At 38.2% G+C, this 17,365-nt stretch overlaps 1 protein-coding gene across 3 annotated transcripts in view; it reads left to right on the top strand.

Moving 5' to 3' along the window:
- INTU (inturned planar cell polarity protein) overlaps positions 1 to 17,365 on the top strand; it is a 30,513-nt gene that overhangs the window by 5,552 nt on the left and 7,596 nt on the right. For all 3 annotated transcript variants that reach the window (XR_014011578.1, XM_081208069.1, XM_081208068.1), the window contains exons 2-9: positions 2,854 to 3,440; positions 8,512 to 8,597; positions 9,538 to 9,741; positions 11,483 to 11,601; positions 12,028 to 12,117; positions 12,421 to 12,498; positions 13,847 to 14,036; positions 16,031 to 16,084. Coding sequence is in view for 2 of the 3 variants with exons in the window: in XM_081208069.1 (XP_081064195.1) it covers positions 2,854 to 3,440; positions 8,512 to 8,597; positions 9,538 to 9,741; positions 11,483 to 11,601; positions 12,028 to 12,117; positions 12,421 to 12,498; positions 13,847 to 14,036; positions 16,031 to 16,084 (1,408 nt within the window). In the remaining variant the exon portion in view is untranslated. The remainder of the gene's footprint in view (positions 1 to 2,853; positions 3,441 to 8,511; positions 8,598 to 9,537; positions 9,742 to 11,482; positions 11,602 to 12,027; positions 12,118 to 12,420; positions 12,499 to 13,846; positions 14,037 to 16,030; positions 16,085 to 17,365) is intronic.

Raw genomic sequence — 17,365 nt, 5'->3', positions numbered from 1 at the left:
CTGATCCAGACCCTGTCTATAAATACCTTCTCTCCACTTTCAGAACCTGTTACTAAGCAGCTACCACTGAACAGGTTTGCCAACATAGCAGCACAAGGCCTTGAACTCTGGCATCAACAGAGGTCAAAGAAATATTAAAGCACAAAACACAGACTACCAGACATACACACAGTATTTCTATACACACATCTACCCTGATGCTGCAAAGCAGTTTTTGCACCTCATCCAGACAAGTACTAGTAATGCTTGCAATGTTAGCAGCCTCTCCTGGGTTAAAGCATGGTGATTTATTTGTATTCAACCTGTAAAGTGTCTGGGACAGGAAGAGTAGGAAAGTGCAACAGGAAACTTTTTTAGCCATTGTGCTCTTCTTTCTTTCTGCACCTTTGGCCCACAAACCATTTTTCCCATCACAATTCATATAAATTCAATCTCCCTTTATTTGCTTACCCATGTCAAGTCTTAATGCATACAGCTCTTCCAGCAGCAGTGCTAGACCCCAGGGTTTTTAGTATGTAGAGTGTATAACAGAAGTCTGGCTTTCTCAGAAGCAATGTGCACATTTAAATAGTGCTATTACCTTCCAACCTGTTCCTTCTCTCAATCACGTAGAAAAACCCTTTCTTTGTCTTGTGATTTTTTTCCATTCAGAGTAGGATTTTAATTGCTGTCAGGTCCCTCTCATCCTTTCCTGGTAATCTGACATGCTCTTGCTCTTAAAAATAGAAAAGCATCCTAATGCATCTGAAATTTTCTATCTGGTTTTAGTGACAGAACACAGATTATAAGCTCTTAAATTCCAGTACCTCTTTATTGGTAACATTTTAAACCACATAATTTGTACAGATGTTTTATTTGCTGACTCTTAATAAAATCAAACGAGTTGTAGGATAATGCAATAAGTTGTAGGTTGCAAGGAAATATGAAACTTGATTTTGTGCTCAGATCAGTACCATATACCACTAACTACGTCAAAATCAGAAATGTAAGACTTGGAAGGGAGCTGGTAGAATAGGCCTTGGTTTACAGTACGGTCCTAACCATGTCTGCTGAAAATTGGCTTATTGAATTTCCTGGGATTTACTCCCAGTTAAGTGGGGTTGAGATTGCAGCCTTAATTTCCTAATTATGTACAAATCATAGAGTTGTATTCAACTAACCCATACTCAGTCATGATTTCAGTGGATCTGTGCTGTGTATGAGTTATTTGGATATAACCCTTAATTTGCAAGTCTGCACACACACACACACACACACACACACACAAAAATGCAGGACCTAATATGAACTAGAAGCTCTTTTGAGAAGTTAATTCAAATTTTACCATAAAGGCTGCCTCCACCATTTTCTTGAAATTATAGTATAAATCTGTTGGGATCAAACAGACCCACTGGTCATAGTATGCTGTTGTTAGACCTGTCTGAGTAGTGTCTGTCTGACAACAAAATGTTCTTGCCAGATGGCTATATTGTACCCACCAACCTACCCCTGCTCCATCTTGATCACTTTCCATGTTGACAAGTGATCAGTTTCGGTACTTTAGATAGGCACCCATTCAACTTAATTGGGTAAGCCATGAGTAGCAACATTTTAAGAACGGTCTGGTAATCCTGCTGTGTCCCATGAAGCAAGCACATAGTAAGAGAGACAGTTCTGTAGTACTGATTGAAGAAAGTGGGAATGGTGTCCAATCATTAGGGAGAAAAAGATCAGTCCATGAAGGAGCACAAGCAGAAAGATCCTGTGTTGTTGTGATGCAGTGTTAGCAAATAGCTGGGCAGGTTAGTGTTTTGCTTCATAGCTATTTTATAGTGGACTGTAGACATAGGGAGACAACTGAAGGTCAGAGTGTCAGTAACATCCTTTCTGAAATAATGGGGTTAAGAGTGATGGAGTTGTATACTCCATCTCACACCCACATATCTGGCCACATCCTGCTATACCATGGGCTCGTCCACTCCCTTCTCTATTTGCTGGGGAAATGACTTTTGGTTTCCTTTAAACATGGCTGCTTGTTGAGTCTCAACTGAGGGTGATAATTTTAACACTAACATAGTCAGTTTTAAAACAAGCCAATGTCAAACCATCGTTTCTGAAGCTGGCTTGTTGAAAATAAGCATTGGATAAACCACGATCACCAGTTGTATGTATTTAAAGAAAGTCAAAAGTAAAAATTTCCAAGTCTTTGTTCTAACCACACAGGATATAAGAGGGGGCTGTGAACAAGCCCAAGGCTTCCTGCAGTTCATAAATACTGTACTAATCCATTATTTAGCATTACATGCAAACTGTGCCACTGTAATTCAATTGCAGGGAATCTGCATTAGTATTTCTAAATTGCTTAACTAATAAAAAACATGTTTAAAAACGCAAAAGTAGCTTTCTTGGTTTGCTTTTATCAGTCTGAAGTGTCAAATGAGGAACATTTTTAGATGTAACAACAAAAAATTTCTCTAATGTAGGCCAGCAATATAGTTTTAATTTGCATGCTGCTCATAATGCCCAGCAAATACTTTTCTTTCCATGCGCTTAGACTGAACTGGAGATGGGGCAGGTTGCCTTGTCCTTTTAATCAAAATGAGACCTCTCACTTGTAAATGTATGGTTGCTTATTGAGGCATGGGTGTGAAAAGAATGCTTCAATAATGTTGGTTTCTATGATAGATGCTTTCACCGCATCTGAATAGTAGGTCTCTGTTGACTGCAGCTGCTTTAGACTGAGGTCTGTGGTTCATCCCATCCCCCTCCTTGTAAGCACTTTTATGTTACTAGCTCCAGAGGGCTGCAAAATTAAGCACATTGTAAGTCATTCTGTCTTCACTGTCATTCTAATACTGCCCTTGTCTTTCACAGTGACCTTGAACCTGAATGGTTAGATAGCGTACAGAAAAATGGAGAATTATTCTATCTAGAGCTGAGTGAAGATGAGGAAGAAACTCTCCTTCCGGACACCTCTCTGGATATGCCTGTGGTGAACCGTGTCAGGTTTTGTGAAAATGAAGCTGAGGTTATTCGTGAGCGATCTCAAAAAGATAGAAAGAGTGAACGCAGACTGGAAAAGTTCACTAAAATATTGAAATATAAAAGGTTTTTATCAAAACATTCTAGTAAGAAGATGTCAAGTGACAAGTGCGATGTTCGTGCCTCTGGCCCAGCATCCATACTGAAACACCATTCTGGTCAGAGGGTGGAGGATGTCGCCCAGCAATGGTACAAAGATGTCTGCCTTTATGTAAATCCGAAGAGGCTATCAAATGCTGAGACAGGAGAACAGTTCAAGCTTCTGGAATCATTAATAGGGATTATCCATCAATCTCCATGGAGAAAAACTGAAAAACATAATCACAGTATTGAATCTAGAAGTGCCAATGAAGAGAAACTCGTAGTACACGGTTTGATACCAGGAAGCTCAGCAATAAAGTCTGGTCACATCTTGATTGGTAAGTGTCACAATTTATGCATTTCTGGCCATGCAACCCAGTATTGTGGGAGGTGAAAGGGTTACTTATTTCAGTCCAAGTGACAACTTTTTAATTGGTTGGCATGGTTGTAGTCTTGCCATGGATCGAGGAATCTCTGCTCTCTTTTGACAATAGACTTGTCCCTGCGGCATGTGCAGGCAGCAACCATGTTGTGCAAGAGTTCCGTTACTGGCCCCCATGTGCATCGGCAGAGCAGGCATAAGCGCACTCTGAACTGCCCTCTTCCAGGTCTAAAAGGACCTGCATGTCGGCAATCACGTGTCAACTGGGCACACCTAAAATGGTTGTTGCCTGTATAGTAATACAGTAAGTATGGGGGGCGGGGGCGGTCACAGTTTGAATATTTTTCCTAATTTCAATGTAAAACATCTCCAATAGAATACCTCTCTGGGTTCCAATATTATTTTTCTTCCCTGAGCAAGCATGTTGTGGTAGCTTTAAAGCACACATACTCATCCAGTAAACACTGTTCCTTTAAAAAGAATTACATGCAAACACTCACAATGTTAAGATTTCCTTTTGTGTACGTATCCTTTTAATTCCTTGAATGGCACTTCTGCTTTTGGTTATACTGGTATTATGTAATACCTAATCTCATTAATGTTAGCAGAAATTAAATCCATTATGAATGCTACTGAGTGATTATGAACTTTACATTTATGGAAGGTTCATTTAGGCATATGGCATCTTGGGAAAATGGCAATGAAGAATTAAAACTTTTTTTTCCCCAAAAGCATATTAGTATTGAACAAAAGCATATTTGCAGTATCCCAAGCTATCAACTGCTATTTTATATTATGTTCTGTTTTTCTTTCTATCATACTTCAGTCCTTTGGCTTTGAACTGGTAAGTGAGCTGCATCTTCTGCCAACTCACATCCAGATATATAATTTCCTTATAAAGTACTTTAAAATTATAGATGTGCAGTGAACACTGGGTACTTTTAGATCTAAATGTGGCATACAGCAAAATGTGTATGTTACAAATTTTGTTATAGTTGGCTGAAATAACTTGTAATTAAGCACAAATACATTGCTTTTTAGTCAAATATCTTGATCAAATTTTGCTTTTTTGGCAAAAGAAATATGTTAGTGTAGTGTATTTAGAACTAGAAAAGTTTTTAACGAACTGTACATCTTGCTTTTAAAATGAACACTTAGCTTTAATTTTAAGACACTGATGTGATCGCAAAGTTTTATAAAAACAAGCAAACATACAAAACCCCCACTTACTTTGAAACTTTAAATTCTCTACCATGTTGTTTCAGGAATAAGTCGGAATAGGACCTGTTTGGAATCCAAAAATGGAAGTAGGCATGGATACGTAGGAGAAAATCATGCAACCAGATGGTGTTTTGTTTTGTGTTTCCACAGCAGTTTTCACTGCCAAAGAAACAAGCTGTTTGTTAAACTGGAAAGCAGAGGCTATAGTGGAAATACATGTACATCTTAAAATGAAGGTGATATGATGCTGTATGCCCAGGCTTCTTCAACCTCGGTCCTCCAGGTGTTTTTGAGACTACAATTCCCATCATCCCTAACCACTGGTATTGCTAGCTAGGGATCATGGGAGTTGTAGGCCAAAAACATCTGGAGGCTGAGGTTGAGGAAGCCTGCTGTATGCTTCTGTGCTAAAACTCTTAAAAGAACACCAATCCTGCCTGGCCAGCAGCAGGACAGATACCCTTGTACAGGGTCCATAATAAAATAGTTATGAACATAATGAAACTTGGTCTGCTATGGGTAGAGTTAGCTTGGAGCAGTAATCTAGCATAGTGTTTGTTGGGAAATGGCAACACTTCATTACATTTGCCATCTCGCTAGCTGGGGTTCTGCCAATAAATCCTTTCATGTATTTGTAACCTGAATTATTCCTTTTCTTTATTCTTGTTTCTTTCCTCCCTTATCTGAACGGTAGGTTAAACTATATTTCCTGGCCTTAATGCAGCTAACGTTAGTTGTGGTTGTGTTCCGCTGAAAGCAACGGGACTTACTCAGAACTAACCTTAGCTGGATCAGGGCCTACATCATCCTCATTTATTGCCTCCGTACAGCTTTCTAAGATGGGCTAGGCAAGGCTTTCTCAAGACTATCCAGTGAACCTCGTGGAAGTCATTCCCTAACCACAATGTGACATTGACTAATTACAACATTGATACATGGAAATCCGTATATTTGTTTAGCCATCTTTAGTAAGAATATTTGGTAGCTATCATCATAACTGGTAAGATTTGTTAGCATATAAAGTAGCACTGTAGAATTCATGTCAACCAACATCTAAACGGTTTTTTATTATAGAATCGCTTTACCTCAAATGTGCCCACTTGGCTGCTTCAGTCTGTGGGTTGCCACACAGTAGTTCCACACTTACAAGAAATCATTCTTTTAGTGTAGCAGCACCTACACTTAAGAACCCTCTGTCTGCTGACACCAGATAGACACTTTGGTGTATTCTTTTTGGTGCTGGTTTAAAACATTTTTGTTTAGGCCAGCATATCCAAACACACTGATGTTGAAATGTTTTCAGTTTCTTTACTGTTGATTTTAATTGTTTTTGAATGTTTCCAATTACTTGTTCTTATTTATAATTTTAATATTTATCATTAAGCACTTAGAGTTTTTGATACTATCAAGCAGTGTATTCGTTTTGTTAAATCAATACAAATAAATAAATTTTGAGAAGACCGCTATTTAAGACAGCTGTCTGAAATTTGCATGGCATATTTCGGTTGTGCACCTTATATATGAATCTATTTCTGTACCTTATTAAGGTGCCCTTTTACTTAAGTAAGAAAAACAATGGCCTGCAATTATAAGCCTTAAAATTCTTGAGCTTGGCATATATGGGCTACCTGATGCGGTCCATGAAAGTGCCAATTTTCAAACTGATCTGATTTTTTAAAAATGCCACAGGTGCAGCTGATTTTAAAGTACTGAAAATTGATATTTTGTTCTCTCTTTCTCTGATTTTTGAACATGTGTGTCACCCCACCCCCCTGTTTTTAAGAAAACTATTGAGGTTCTTTATTCAGGCTTTATTTGTGATCTAAAAACAGCAGTTTTAAATCATTGCCGATACAGTGTGAAGTGGATAAATATTCTTGCTTGCCCATCTTCCTTTAAATGAGCTTATGCTAGTACAGGCATATACTTTGGCTAACTTCTAAAGCATACCAAGGATTTCTAAACTCATTTTTTCACTTTTTGTTTATTGCCTGCCATCCAACATTTCCCCCCCCCCCAATTAATTTTTCTGTATTCCAAGTAAGACACCTGGCATATTAACCAGGTGGGTAAAGAGGCTTGGAGCTACAAGAGCCTTAACAAGAGGCGAGATTGTGAGTTTTCAGTGAAAATTGGCATCCTTTACAACTTCTGTCATCATGACATTTTTGAGCAGCTTACTCCTGCAATGCATTATTATGAAGGAATTGCCTAAAGAAAAGGTAATAACGGTGATACTCTGGTGGCTAGATTTTAGGTATTCAGTTTCTATCCAGCCACAATGGAAAATTTTAATGTTACAGCTGCAGGAACAAAATAAATAAAAATGGAATCCCATAGCTGAGTACAGGAAACTTTATTTCCGTATTTTTTCCTCTCTAGTTTTTGAGATATTAGTTTGATTGATTAGTGGTAATTTCTCTTCAGGGAATCTTTTTTGGGTGGGGAGGTGCTGTGGGCAGGGATAACAATTTAGGTTAGTGGTAACAAAATTGACATGGTTCACACTGATGAACCATGGTTTGTCTGGCATAGAAGCCAACCAGAGATGAAAGAGAGGAGATCCCACACAGTCAGAAGGCTTTTTCCAAAAGAAAGTTTAGAAAAGCAAGATGATGTCATATTGGCCACTTGGCACTGATACTCACTATTGATTTATATAAAGCATTTTTATCCTGCTCATCAGCCAAAAATGATTCCTAGAGCGGGTTACAAATTTCATTAATAATAATAATTTATTATTTATACCCCGCCATACTGGATGGATTTCCCCAGCCACTCTGGGCGGCTCCCAACAGAATTAACGATAATAATAATTTAAAAAATGATAAAACATCAGACATTTAAAAACTTCCCTAAACGGGGCTGATTAGACTCAGATTTATAGTCTAAAAAGACATGGCAGTAAAGGGAAACGGTTTGGAGGAGATGAGTGGGGGAAACAAACTCAAACTTAAAAGTTTTTTTCAGTTGTAATGGCTGACTAAAATGGAAACTTTTCAAGGAGAGAAGGCTCAAGAAGTTGCTGGTCTTTCTACAGATCAGGTGAAGAGATTCTGCAGTCCCAACGCTCTTTCCCTCCTATATTAGCCTTTGGCTAATGAAATAATCTATTGCCTTTTAAACTGTGGGGTGGTGTTCTGTTTATGGTGGTGTAGAAATTTTATCATCATCATCGTCTAATGGAATGGCTGCTGATGAGGGAGAAGCCTGACAGAGCTAATCTTCCAGCAAACCCAGGGAGACACTCTACAATTCCATCTCTCTCCCTTCCAGCGTGTTTTTTGGGGAGGGCCAGGCTGTCTGATTTGAATTTGTAGAAATAGATGTGTGCCGGCTGGGCAAATAGAGAAATTCAAAACTTGCTTGATGCTGAGAAACCTAGAATTGGTACGTTCAAACATGGCAGTGCTCTTCCTTCTCAGTTGTGTTAGCACACATACTATTCTGAAGAATTCCTCTGTTGCTTCCAGTGATGACTGTGTAATTAGATTAGGAATGTGATTGACAGATGAATTCAAGAGTCAGTCAGACTTCTATATAAACTTCTGCTAAGCAGGCAGAATAAGAAAATGTTATTTGAGGGGAACCGGAAGTTGTTTTTTACACTGGGCCTTCCAAGAATTACTTTACATTGGGGTGGGAAACCTTCGGCCTGTGGACCAAATTAACCCTCAGTGTTCAGTAGTAGCTTAACCAATTCTTAACAGAAAAACTTCTGTGCCACACTTTCTTATCAAAAAATATGTTCTTTTCTTGTTCTGCTTGCCTGCTGCTATTTTAATCTTTTTTTTTTCAACTTTCAGGAGATGTTCTTGTCGCAGTAAATGATGTTGATGTAAACTCTGAAAATATAGAAAGGGTTTTGTCTTGCATTCCTGGTCCTATGCAGGTATACTATTCTGTTTTTTAATTTTAAAAAATTAATGTTTTAAGAAAAACATACAAACTTGAAGTCTGCGTTTTTACATGTAATTTATACAAGTACATTTCTCTATAAAATGCAGCCTCCCCTCAAAATATATCCCTTTGTTTCGGAATGTGGGGGAGGGAGAAGCATGTAATTCCACCCCAAGGGCAAAGTCATACTTGGAATAGACCATTGAAATCAATAGACATAAATCCATTGATTTCAATCTGTCTAACTAACATTGACTATCACCCCTTGTCTTTTGACCTTGGATAAGAGATGGTATTGTGCCTGAACTTGTTAGTTAAAACTAATGTTAAACATTGGATGGTATCCAATGAGAATCTAGTTCACTGGCTGCTTTTAGCTAGACTCAGAGTTGCTGTAGTTACTGCAGTATGCTGGCATTTGAACAGGAATAGGCAATTTTGTTTAGTGAATTCCCTGTCCATTTATTAGTAGAGCATTGATTTGCATGTTACTCAAACATTCCAGATAAAACCTTTCATAGCAGATGGCTGCAATGAATTAAATGCTTCCTGCATTTCTAAAGCTATTGGATAGTATTCAATAGAAAGATTTTATTGCTTCTCACATAGGTTTCCCAAAATGCTGTATTATATTTCACTTGTTCCTCATGTACTGAACAAGCTGAGCCAAAAGAGAAGCAGGATCACTGAAAGCAAACCTATGGAGAGAACTTTAACTTGGATGCTTTGCAATTGAAATTAATTCTTATACTGTAGCAGAAATTGACTATTTTTCAGGCTAATGCTAAAAACTTCTGAATAAGCCAAACACTTGTACTGTATAGTGAAACCTGCTCACTGTCACACTTTGGGATTAAGTTCAAAAGCAGTTTAAAGAACTAGTCTTCACCTAGCAGGTACAAGCTGTTAAAATATTTTAACTCTTACAATAGGTGAAGCTTACATTTGAAACAACGTTCTTTGAGTCAAAAGATGCATCCCAACAAAGATGTAAGCAGACACAATCCTCCATGAATAACCTGCTCAAAGTGTTGTGGAGAGACCATTACAATGACCCACAGTTTTCTATCCAAAGTATACCACATATTATTATGTACCTCTCACTCAAACTGGATTCTGATACATCTAAGGATGAGGTATGTATTCTTAACATAAAGAATTTCGAAACCCATTACTAATTCTGAACTACAGTAGTAGCAATAATGAAATATACTCAGAACCGTGTGTGAATTTCTGCTGCGGTTTTTTTTTAAATAGCAACTTTAGTGCTGTGAAAAAATGTTTTAAAATGTTTTAGCAGGGGCAACTGATACCTTGTACCCAAAAAAACTGCTGAAGGAAATAAATCTGCAGGGAAATCACTGTTGCAGCTAGTTTTAATCTTGTCTTGCACTATTAATATGAATGTTACATGCCATTGTTTCAGCTTGGTGTACCTGAGCTTGCTTCATCTTTATATGATGTGTGTGCCTTAACAGAGCAAGTGCTGCCCACACCATTAGAATTTTAGTGCTCATCTAAACCAAGGACTCGGGCTTCATAAGCCCTTTCTGGTATGCAAATTCTGAAGTTTTCATAAGATAGCTCCCAATTGAATACCATGAATTTGAATGAGTTTCATAGAGGCTACGGTTTTTTGTTTACCACAGAGCGGCAGACTATTATCTCCTTTCCCTGAGAAAAGACACTCTTCAACAAAGGGTGCTTTTTTAGAGTCCAGTTCTTGGAGGCTCTTTCAGCTGCACAGTTCTATGTCAAGAATTCCATTCAGTGCTCTCATAATGCCCAAGCTCTCTTGATTGGAGGAAAAGTACATTACATTAGAAACAACCAAAATTAAAATGTAATTTATTTACTGTCAAACTAGTTAATAGAATGCTGCTCTGTTTAGAAAAAAACCACTGCGTTTACAACTACAATTTCTTTTCTTTTATTAAGTCCATTATCCCTGGCTTTTGTACCCATTAAACCCCCAAGACTCCTTTCAGTTTGTTTTGAAGATGCCTAATCTGGTGCAGCAATACGTGTTAGACCTTACCAACACTTAATATTTAGAAGCGAAGCTGCTGCTAAGTTCTTTGTTTTGCATTTTCTTTTCTTTCCCTGAGAAAGAGTATAGATATTTCATAGATGAACCTTGTAAAAGTATTTTTGTTCATTAAAAGGGAATAAGGTTTTTTTTCTCCGTTTTGTGCATTGCGATAAAAAAACAAGCCCACCCCCCCTTGTTGAGACAGATTGATGCATAATAATATCCTTGTTAGTTGGGCATTTTAAAGACAGATAATTAAACTCAATGAAAGTGGCACAGACTTGCCAGTTCTCTCAGTTGTGAGATTGAAGGTCCTTTTTAATAGTTTGAAAAGAAAAAATTCCCAACAGGGGTTTTGGTACTGCCTAGAAAGAAAAAGGGAAAGAGCCTCCAGGACACAGTTAAATTAGTTAAGAATAATAATTAAGGTTGCGATTCTAAATGAGCTTACTGGGACACAGTGGGACTAACTTCCAAGTAAATATGCCTAAGATTGACTTTTAAATCTGAAATCTGAATCTTGAGTCTTGTTTTAAAAGGTTTTGATAATTATGCAATGGTATCCTGAAACAGGTGACATCATATTTCAGTTTATTTCAGACTAGCGTTGAATATCACCCACAAAATTAAGCATTACAACTCATAGATACAGTAATTGTAACAAAATAGAACTATCTATTGATAGTATATGCTTTCCACGAAGATATTTTAAAAGCAACATTACCTGCAGCTTTTCATGTAGGAGATTGGGGGGGGGGGAGAGAGAGAGACTGCTAAAACCTGCTAAAATATAATTCATCAATAATCCTTTCTTAACTGATACACAAACTGGCATTTTTTGGCAGCAAGAAATTCTTTACCAATATCCCATATCAGAAGCTTCCCAAAAAATGAAAAGTGTAAGAGGAATATTTCTTACGCTGTGTGACATACTGGAAAACATGACAGGAACACATATAATCAGGTCAGAGTCCTTTATTTCCTTCCTTTTTCTCTGCTTTGCCTTGTGGGCACAAATTTTATAGATATACTAGTTTTACATCAGTAATGTTTAACTGTCTCATATAAATTATGCTGCTTGTGGAATTTACAAATAAAGAAATAATAAAACATTGACTGAAAAAATAAATCATATAACTTTGTAGCCAAAAACATCCACATTACCAATCAGGAAAAAGAAATCTGAATTGTTATTGGTGATGATAGAGTTCACCCCCCTCTATTCAACCTTCCCCCTAATAATAAGCTCAAAATCACAGAATTAACCATTTTACTATGTAGCCACTATGGTCAGCTAATCAGAGTTATGGGGCAAGGTATTCTAGCCTATATATTTCTGTATAAGCTGCTTTTATGATAAATTGTTCCCTTGTGTGCTGATGTTTTGTAGTTCATCAATGTTTTTATGTGGAAAACTGATCCATGTCGCTTACTGGAAGGAATCGGATAATCTCCTTGTAATTGGCCTTCCAGCTGAAAGGTAAATTTGTGAGATATTTTTTCTAAGTGACATTTTTAAACAGTGGTGGTGGTGGTGGTGGTGGTAATGTCTAAAAAAAGCCACTAGCTCCTCTTATATTGTTGCTGGATAACGTAGATAGTTTCTGACATTATGTAACAGCTGGTAATCCTAAATTCAGAACTAGCATTCAATTACTTTCAGTGACACTTAGTTTCAACTGATTAACTTTTCCTGGATTGTGCTCATTTTGTCATTCAGCTGTATCTGTATTCATTGTATTATGTTAGCACAATTCTTAGAGGAGTTGTTTTGGTTTTACAGTGTCCCTCTCTCTCAGCTAAGGAACATGATTGCAGATGTTGTCCGGACTTTGAAATTTATGTATGGCTCTCTGGACAGGTAAAATACTCCTAAGTATACTCTGTTTTGTAATTACTAATCCTTTTGCAAATTTGGGATTTGGATATGATGTTGTGTTGCTTGAAACTTGATTTCAGGAGAATTTTCATTTGGATCACAAATCCCTGTCCCTTTATTTGCAAACTTGCAGTTCCAAATTGATTTGCCTTGAAGCAGCATAGTGAGAAACTCAATTTCAAAGCTTTATTGTGTACAGAACTAGCTGGGCAGTTTCAGGCTATGTGTAATTTATGTGTTTCTTTGACATAATTTGCTAAAGGTTATCCTACTTCATTTCTCAGTGACAGAATGATTTTTGTGTTCTGAGCATCATAACTTACTCATATTTCACATTACTTTCCAGATGCCACTTAATAATAATAATCATAATCATAAACTGGAATGAAAGACATTCCATGCTTGTTTAAATTCTTGCATATGCCCTGTGACATTGTTTGTACTTTCTTTGAACAGTACGTCCCCATTCCATAGCTCAAACTTCATTTGAATGTTTCACTATGTGGCCTAGGGAGATCCTCTTAGAGAAACACAAGCCCCAAAGTTGTTTGGATTCTGTAACCATAGAAAAGGTGCTGCAGGGGGTGAGGCCAAAGGGATGTACATTTTTCATATTTTGGCTAGTAAAAATCACCTGCTTCTGGGCTTGAGGATTATATTTTCAACCAGGAGCTCTTCCAAGCCTAACTCCCTCCTACCCTAGGCAGGTATCATAGTTGCGCAAAACTTGTATGGTTCTTTGGATCACAGTCAATGTCTAAAACATTGTAAAGTATGTTCCCCAGTAAAATTTTAGAAAACATTTTATTCATTTCTTATATTTGAACTATTAATATACCTCTTAATTGTCAAACTTCCTTAAGTGGTATTTTTTCCTATTAAACATTATGTGTCATTGTCTTCAAAGATTTAATTTTAGTTGTAATTAAAGTGTTTTACATGAAGGCTAAAATAATGTGTGTGAAATGCTGAAATGTGCATAACTGAAATTTCCTCCAGTTCCTTTCTTTTTTATACCATTTGAATCTCATGCTCTAAACAGCATAGTTAATGGTTTGCCATGAATGCCCCAATCCCATCCACTTTTCTCCTTGCTGTATATTATATATCTAAGTTAGAGTTTTAACTGTGAATTATCATGAAATGCAAACAACGCTATTGAAGTTCAAATATCATGAAAGGGGAAATTATGGTTTGCTGTCTTGTGCTTCCTTCTGCCTCCCAGAAAGTTAAGTCAAATTGTGGTATCCTGCCATAAAACAATTTCTGCTGTGCACACAGGTTATGGAAGGACATTTCTTGTTCTAAATTTTGCTTTATGTTTGTTCAGTGCTTTTTGTCACGTAGGAAATGTTTCTCGGTTGGATCACTTTTTCAACCTGTTCTTCCAGCAAGCCCTTCACCCTGCCAGACTCAGCTCATGTACCAGTCCTAGTTCTCAACACTATGATAACTGCAGTGCATTGCTTTTGTACAACTTTCCAGGAGTGCGGTGGTTGTGCCTTCCACAAGAAATTAAGGTAACCCTGACCACAGGTTTTAGAGAATTATTAATAGTTGAGAACCCAGGGTTGAAGAACCCAAGGTGCATAGAGAAATCTTCATATATTGCACATATTATAAGACACAACTCTTGCCTAAAACGGTGTGTTCTCACTCTCAGGCTCAAATTGAGTGGAGTGTAAGAGGGGGCATGTGCCTTCGACAGATGATTAGGGGAGTGGCAGAACAGCAAACCCACAGCATGGGAGATAAGAGGAGAGAGGCGCAACAGCTGAAGCACAAGCTCATTCATTCCTTATGGTCCAGCCAGGTTCTGCTTATTATAAGATGTGGGTCATTGTCCACCCACCTTCTCTAATAAGCACAACCCAGCCAGAATGTAAGGGATCACTCACTGAGCATGTACACCTTTCTCTTGCACAACTCATCAGCTTAACTCCTCCTCTTTTACATTCCTGCTGCACCAGCAGGAACATAAAGGAGAAGTCAGGCCCTGATGTGGTGTGCCTGACAGTTTTGCTTATTAGAAGAGGTAGGTGGCCATAGAAAGACCTGCCCCCTCACCCACCCCAGGAAGAGGAAGGTAAGAATCCGGAACATGAACGTAAGGCTTCCTTTTTGCAGCAGCAGGGGAGGGACAAAGGCTCCTGCTGCTGCTGCCACTGAGAGAAGGAACCCTGCATAGGACACAAAGGGGAGAAATACTTTGTCCCTCTCATGGTGTGCCCCACCCCCAGCAACCAAGAGAAGGAAGTTCATGAAGCCTTGCTTCTCTCAGTGCCAAGCAGGGGGGGCACAAACCTGCATAAGAGGGAATGGCAGGGCAGACTTTTGCCCACTTCAGCAAAACTTTTAGATCAGGCACACTTCATTCTCACAACCTAGCGTAGTGTATGTATGAATTTCATTAGTAAATCCAAGATTTAAAGGGCAGCTCTAAAGAAACGTGTAGCTCAAAATATATTTGGGCTTGTATTTCTGAATACTTAGCCCTGTGAAGTGAGTGCACTAATAATTATTTAAAAGGTCACTATGCGCAACTCAGTTCCCATAATATTGTCTGTTAAAAGCATACCCCTTCTCTAGTTTTTGGAGTGATAAAATTGTAGTGTGAAGTTTTATATTTTTGATAGATTCAGTTAAAAGAGTAATTTTGCCATAAAAGTTACTTATCCCATTATTAAGTGGAAGGCTAACAGCAGTTTCAAAACGAAAAACAAACAAAAAAAACCCACAGAGAAAAATTGATTGCCTACATGGGACAGGAAGTGTTTTCAGTTGGAGATTAGGAAGAACAGAGAAACTAACTATTTGAACACCAACTGTGTAGCTGGCAATTCTGGTAGCACTGGTTTAAACCTAATTTTTCTCACTAAGATATCTTGTTCGCATACTCTGCAGGAAATGCTTTCTTACAAATTAAGCTCTTTTCACTGTGGAACATATTTTTGGCTGGTACCTTATGGAATGATTATGAAGATCTATAAATAAAAGGTTTTCTTAATGAAACTTACTGTAACGCACTAGATCCTGAAGTGTGCAAGTTTAACACTTCTTGGGTGAAACAATGGTAATGTGTGAGAATGTTTTGGAAAATTTCCATAGAGACAAAAACTAAATCCTGAGTGAAAAACATTTTTTCTAATAACTCAGCTGGATACTAAAGCTTTGCCAGATTTCAAGGGAACTTCATGCCTTGTTTTAATCCATGAAAATAGTGAGATTGGCATGTCTATTATATTAAACAGTGGGTTTAGGAGACTGAGAGAGAATATTTTTCTTTCATTTCTGAAGGGGGAAGTATGCAACCACTGGGTGCTTTTCTTTTGACCCTGATTATAGCAATCTATAAAGAGTTTGGAACCTGATTTTGCTCTGGTTCTGAAATGCCATATGCATCTGTTGGTGACTCTGTGTACTGTGTACTATTGTCTCAGTACTGAGAGATGCCAAGGAGGCTTCGTCATTATTTGGAATAAATTTAATGTTTTCATTTGCTAATGTTTTTCAGGTAGAAATTGATACAGCTCTGAGTGAGTTGGAGGCGGCAGACTTTGCAGAACTAGTAAGGAACCTTTTTTTTCTTTTTACACACACTCATTAGCTCTTTCAGGGCCACAGTTGGGGGCACTGCTGGAAGCCCACTGAAACCCCTGTCACAGCAGGAAGACACTGCCTGAGATCTGCAGCCCCATGGCCTAGCTCATGGGTAGGCAAACTAAGGCTCAGGGGCCGGATCCAGCCCAGTCGCCTTCTCAATCCGGCCCGCAGACAGTCCAGGAATCAGCGTGTTTTTACATGTGTAGAATGTGTCCTTTTATTTAAAATGCATCTCTGGGTTATTTGTGGGGCATAGGTATTCGTTCATTCCCCCCCACACAATATAGTCCGGCCCCCCACAAGGTCTGAGGGACAGTGGACTGGCCCCCTGCTGAAAACGTTTGCTGACCCCTGGCCTAGCTGTTCCTTGTGGCTTTCTTCCTCTGACTCCGAAGGGGAGGATCAGCCACCTCCCATTTGTTCTCTTTCCTCTGGGCCCCAACCTGACTTCAAGGTAGAGAGAAAAGCAGGGAAGCAATGGCTTCTGCTTTTCCTTACTGTCATTGCCTTTGAGAGAGCGTGAAATGCAAGGGCAGCCAGAGCCAGTGCTTGCTTGTCTCTCCCTTTGGACACCAATGAGATTTGGTGACAACTAGCCAATATTGGATCCACTGAGGGAAGGTGGGGCAAGGCTCTGTAGTAGGATGCAGTGAAATATAACTATCTATGTTTACTTATCTGTAAGCCATTATAAACAGGAAAAAAATATAATTTTAAAAACTGAGGATTATTACAACTATCTGTTGTACAATGGTTGCTGCAGAATACATTACTAGTAAACAGTATTTGCCTGTGCTACATATACTGTCAGAAGCTGTGTGTACATGCTGTAATCATTGTGATACGTTCTTTTGAGCTCTAGACATATTTTATTATTTCTGTCTAATACTAAAGTATTGCAGTTTCTCCAGGAAACTTTAAAACTTGCTTCAGGGAACTTGAATGTGCCAAAAAGTGATCGAGTTATTCTGAAGTAAATGTAATATGCGATTAATACTCATTTTAATTAAAGCAGTTCTGATTTAGTAAACTGTAAATATGTACATCTGAGGCATAAAGAAAACAATTACTCTAGCTCTTTCACTCACTTTCTCCCCTTGTAGCTTTTATTCTAAACATGATTTCACAAGTTTTCAAGCAATACTACATATACATATGAAAGGCTATGCTGTTTTCCTGTTTGTGCTGGAAGAAGTCCCTCTGGTGGCAAGAGCTGCAAATTAGAAAGCAAAAGAACTCTGTTCTG

This window comes from Podarcis bocagei (assembly GCF_964188305.1).
Source record: "Podarcis bocagei genome assembly, chromosome: 9".
Classification (NCBI taxonomy): domain Eukaryota; kingdom Metazoa; phylum Chordata; class Lepidosauria; order Squamata; family Lacertidae; genus Podarcis; species Podarcis bocagei.
Note: the sequence above shows the minus strand (reverse complement) of the source record. Positions and strands in the feature narration are given on the sequence as shown.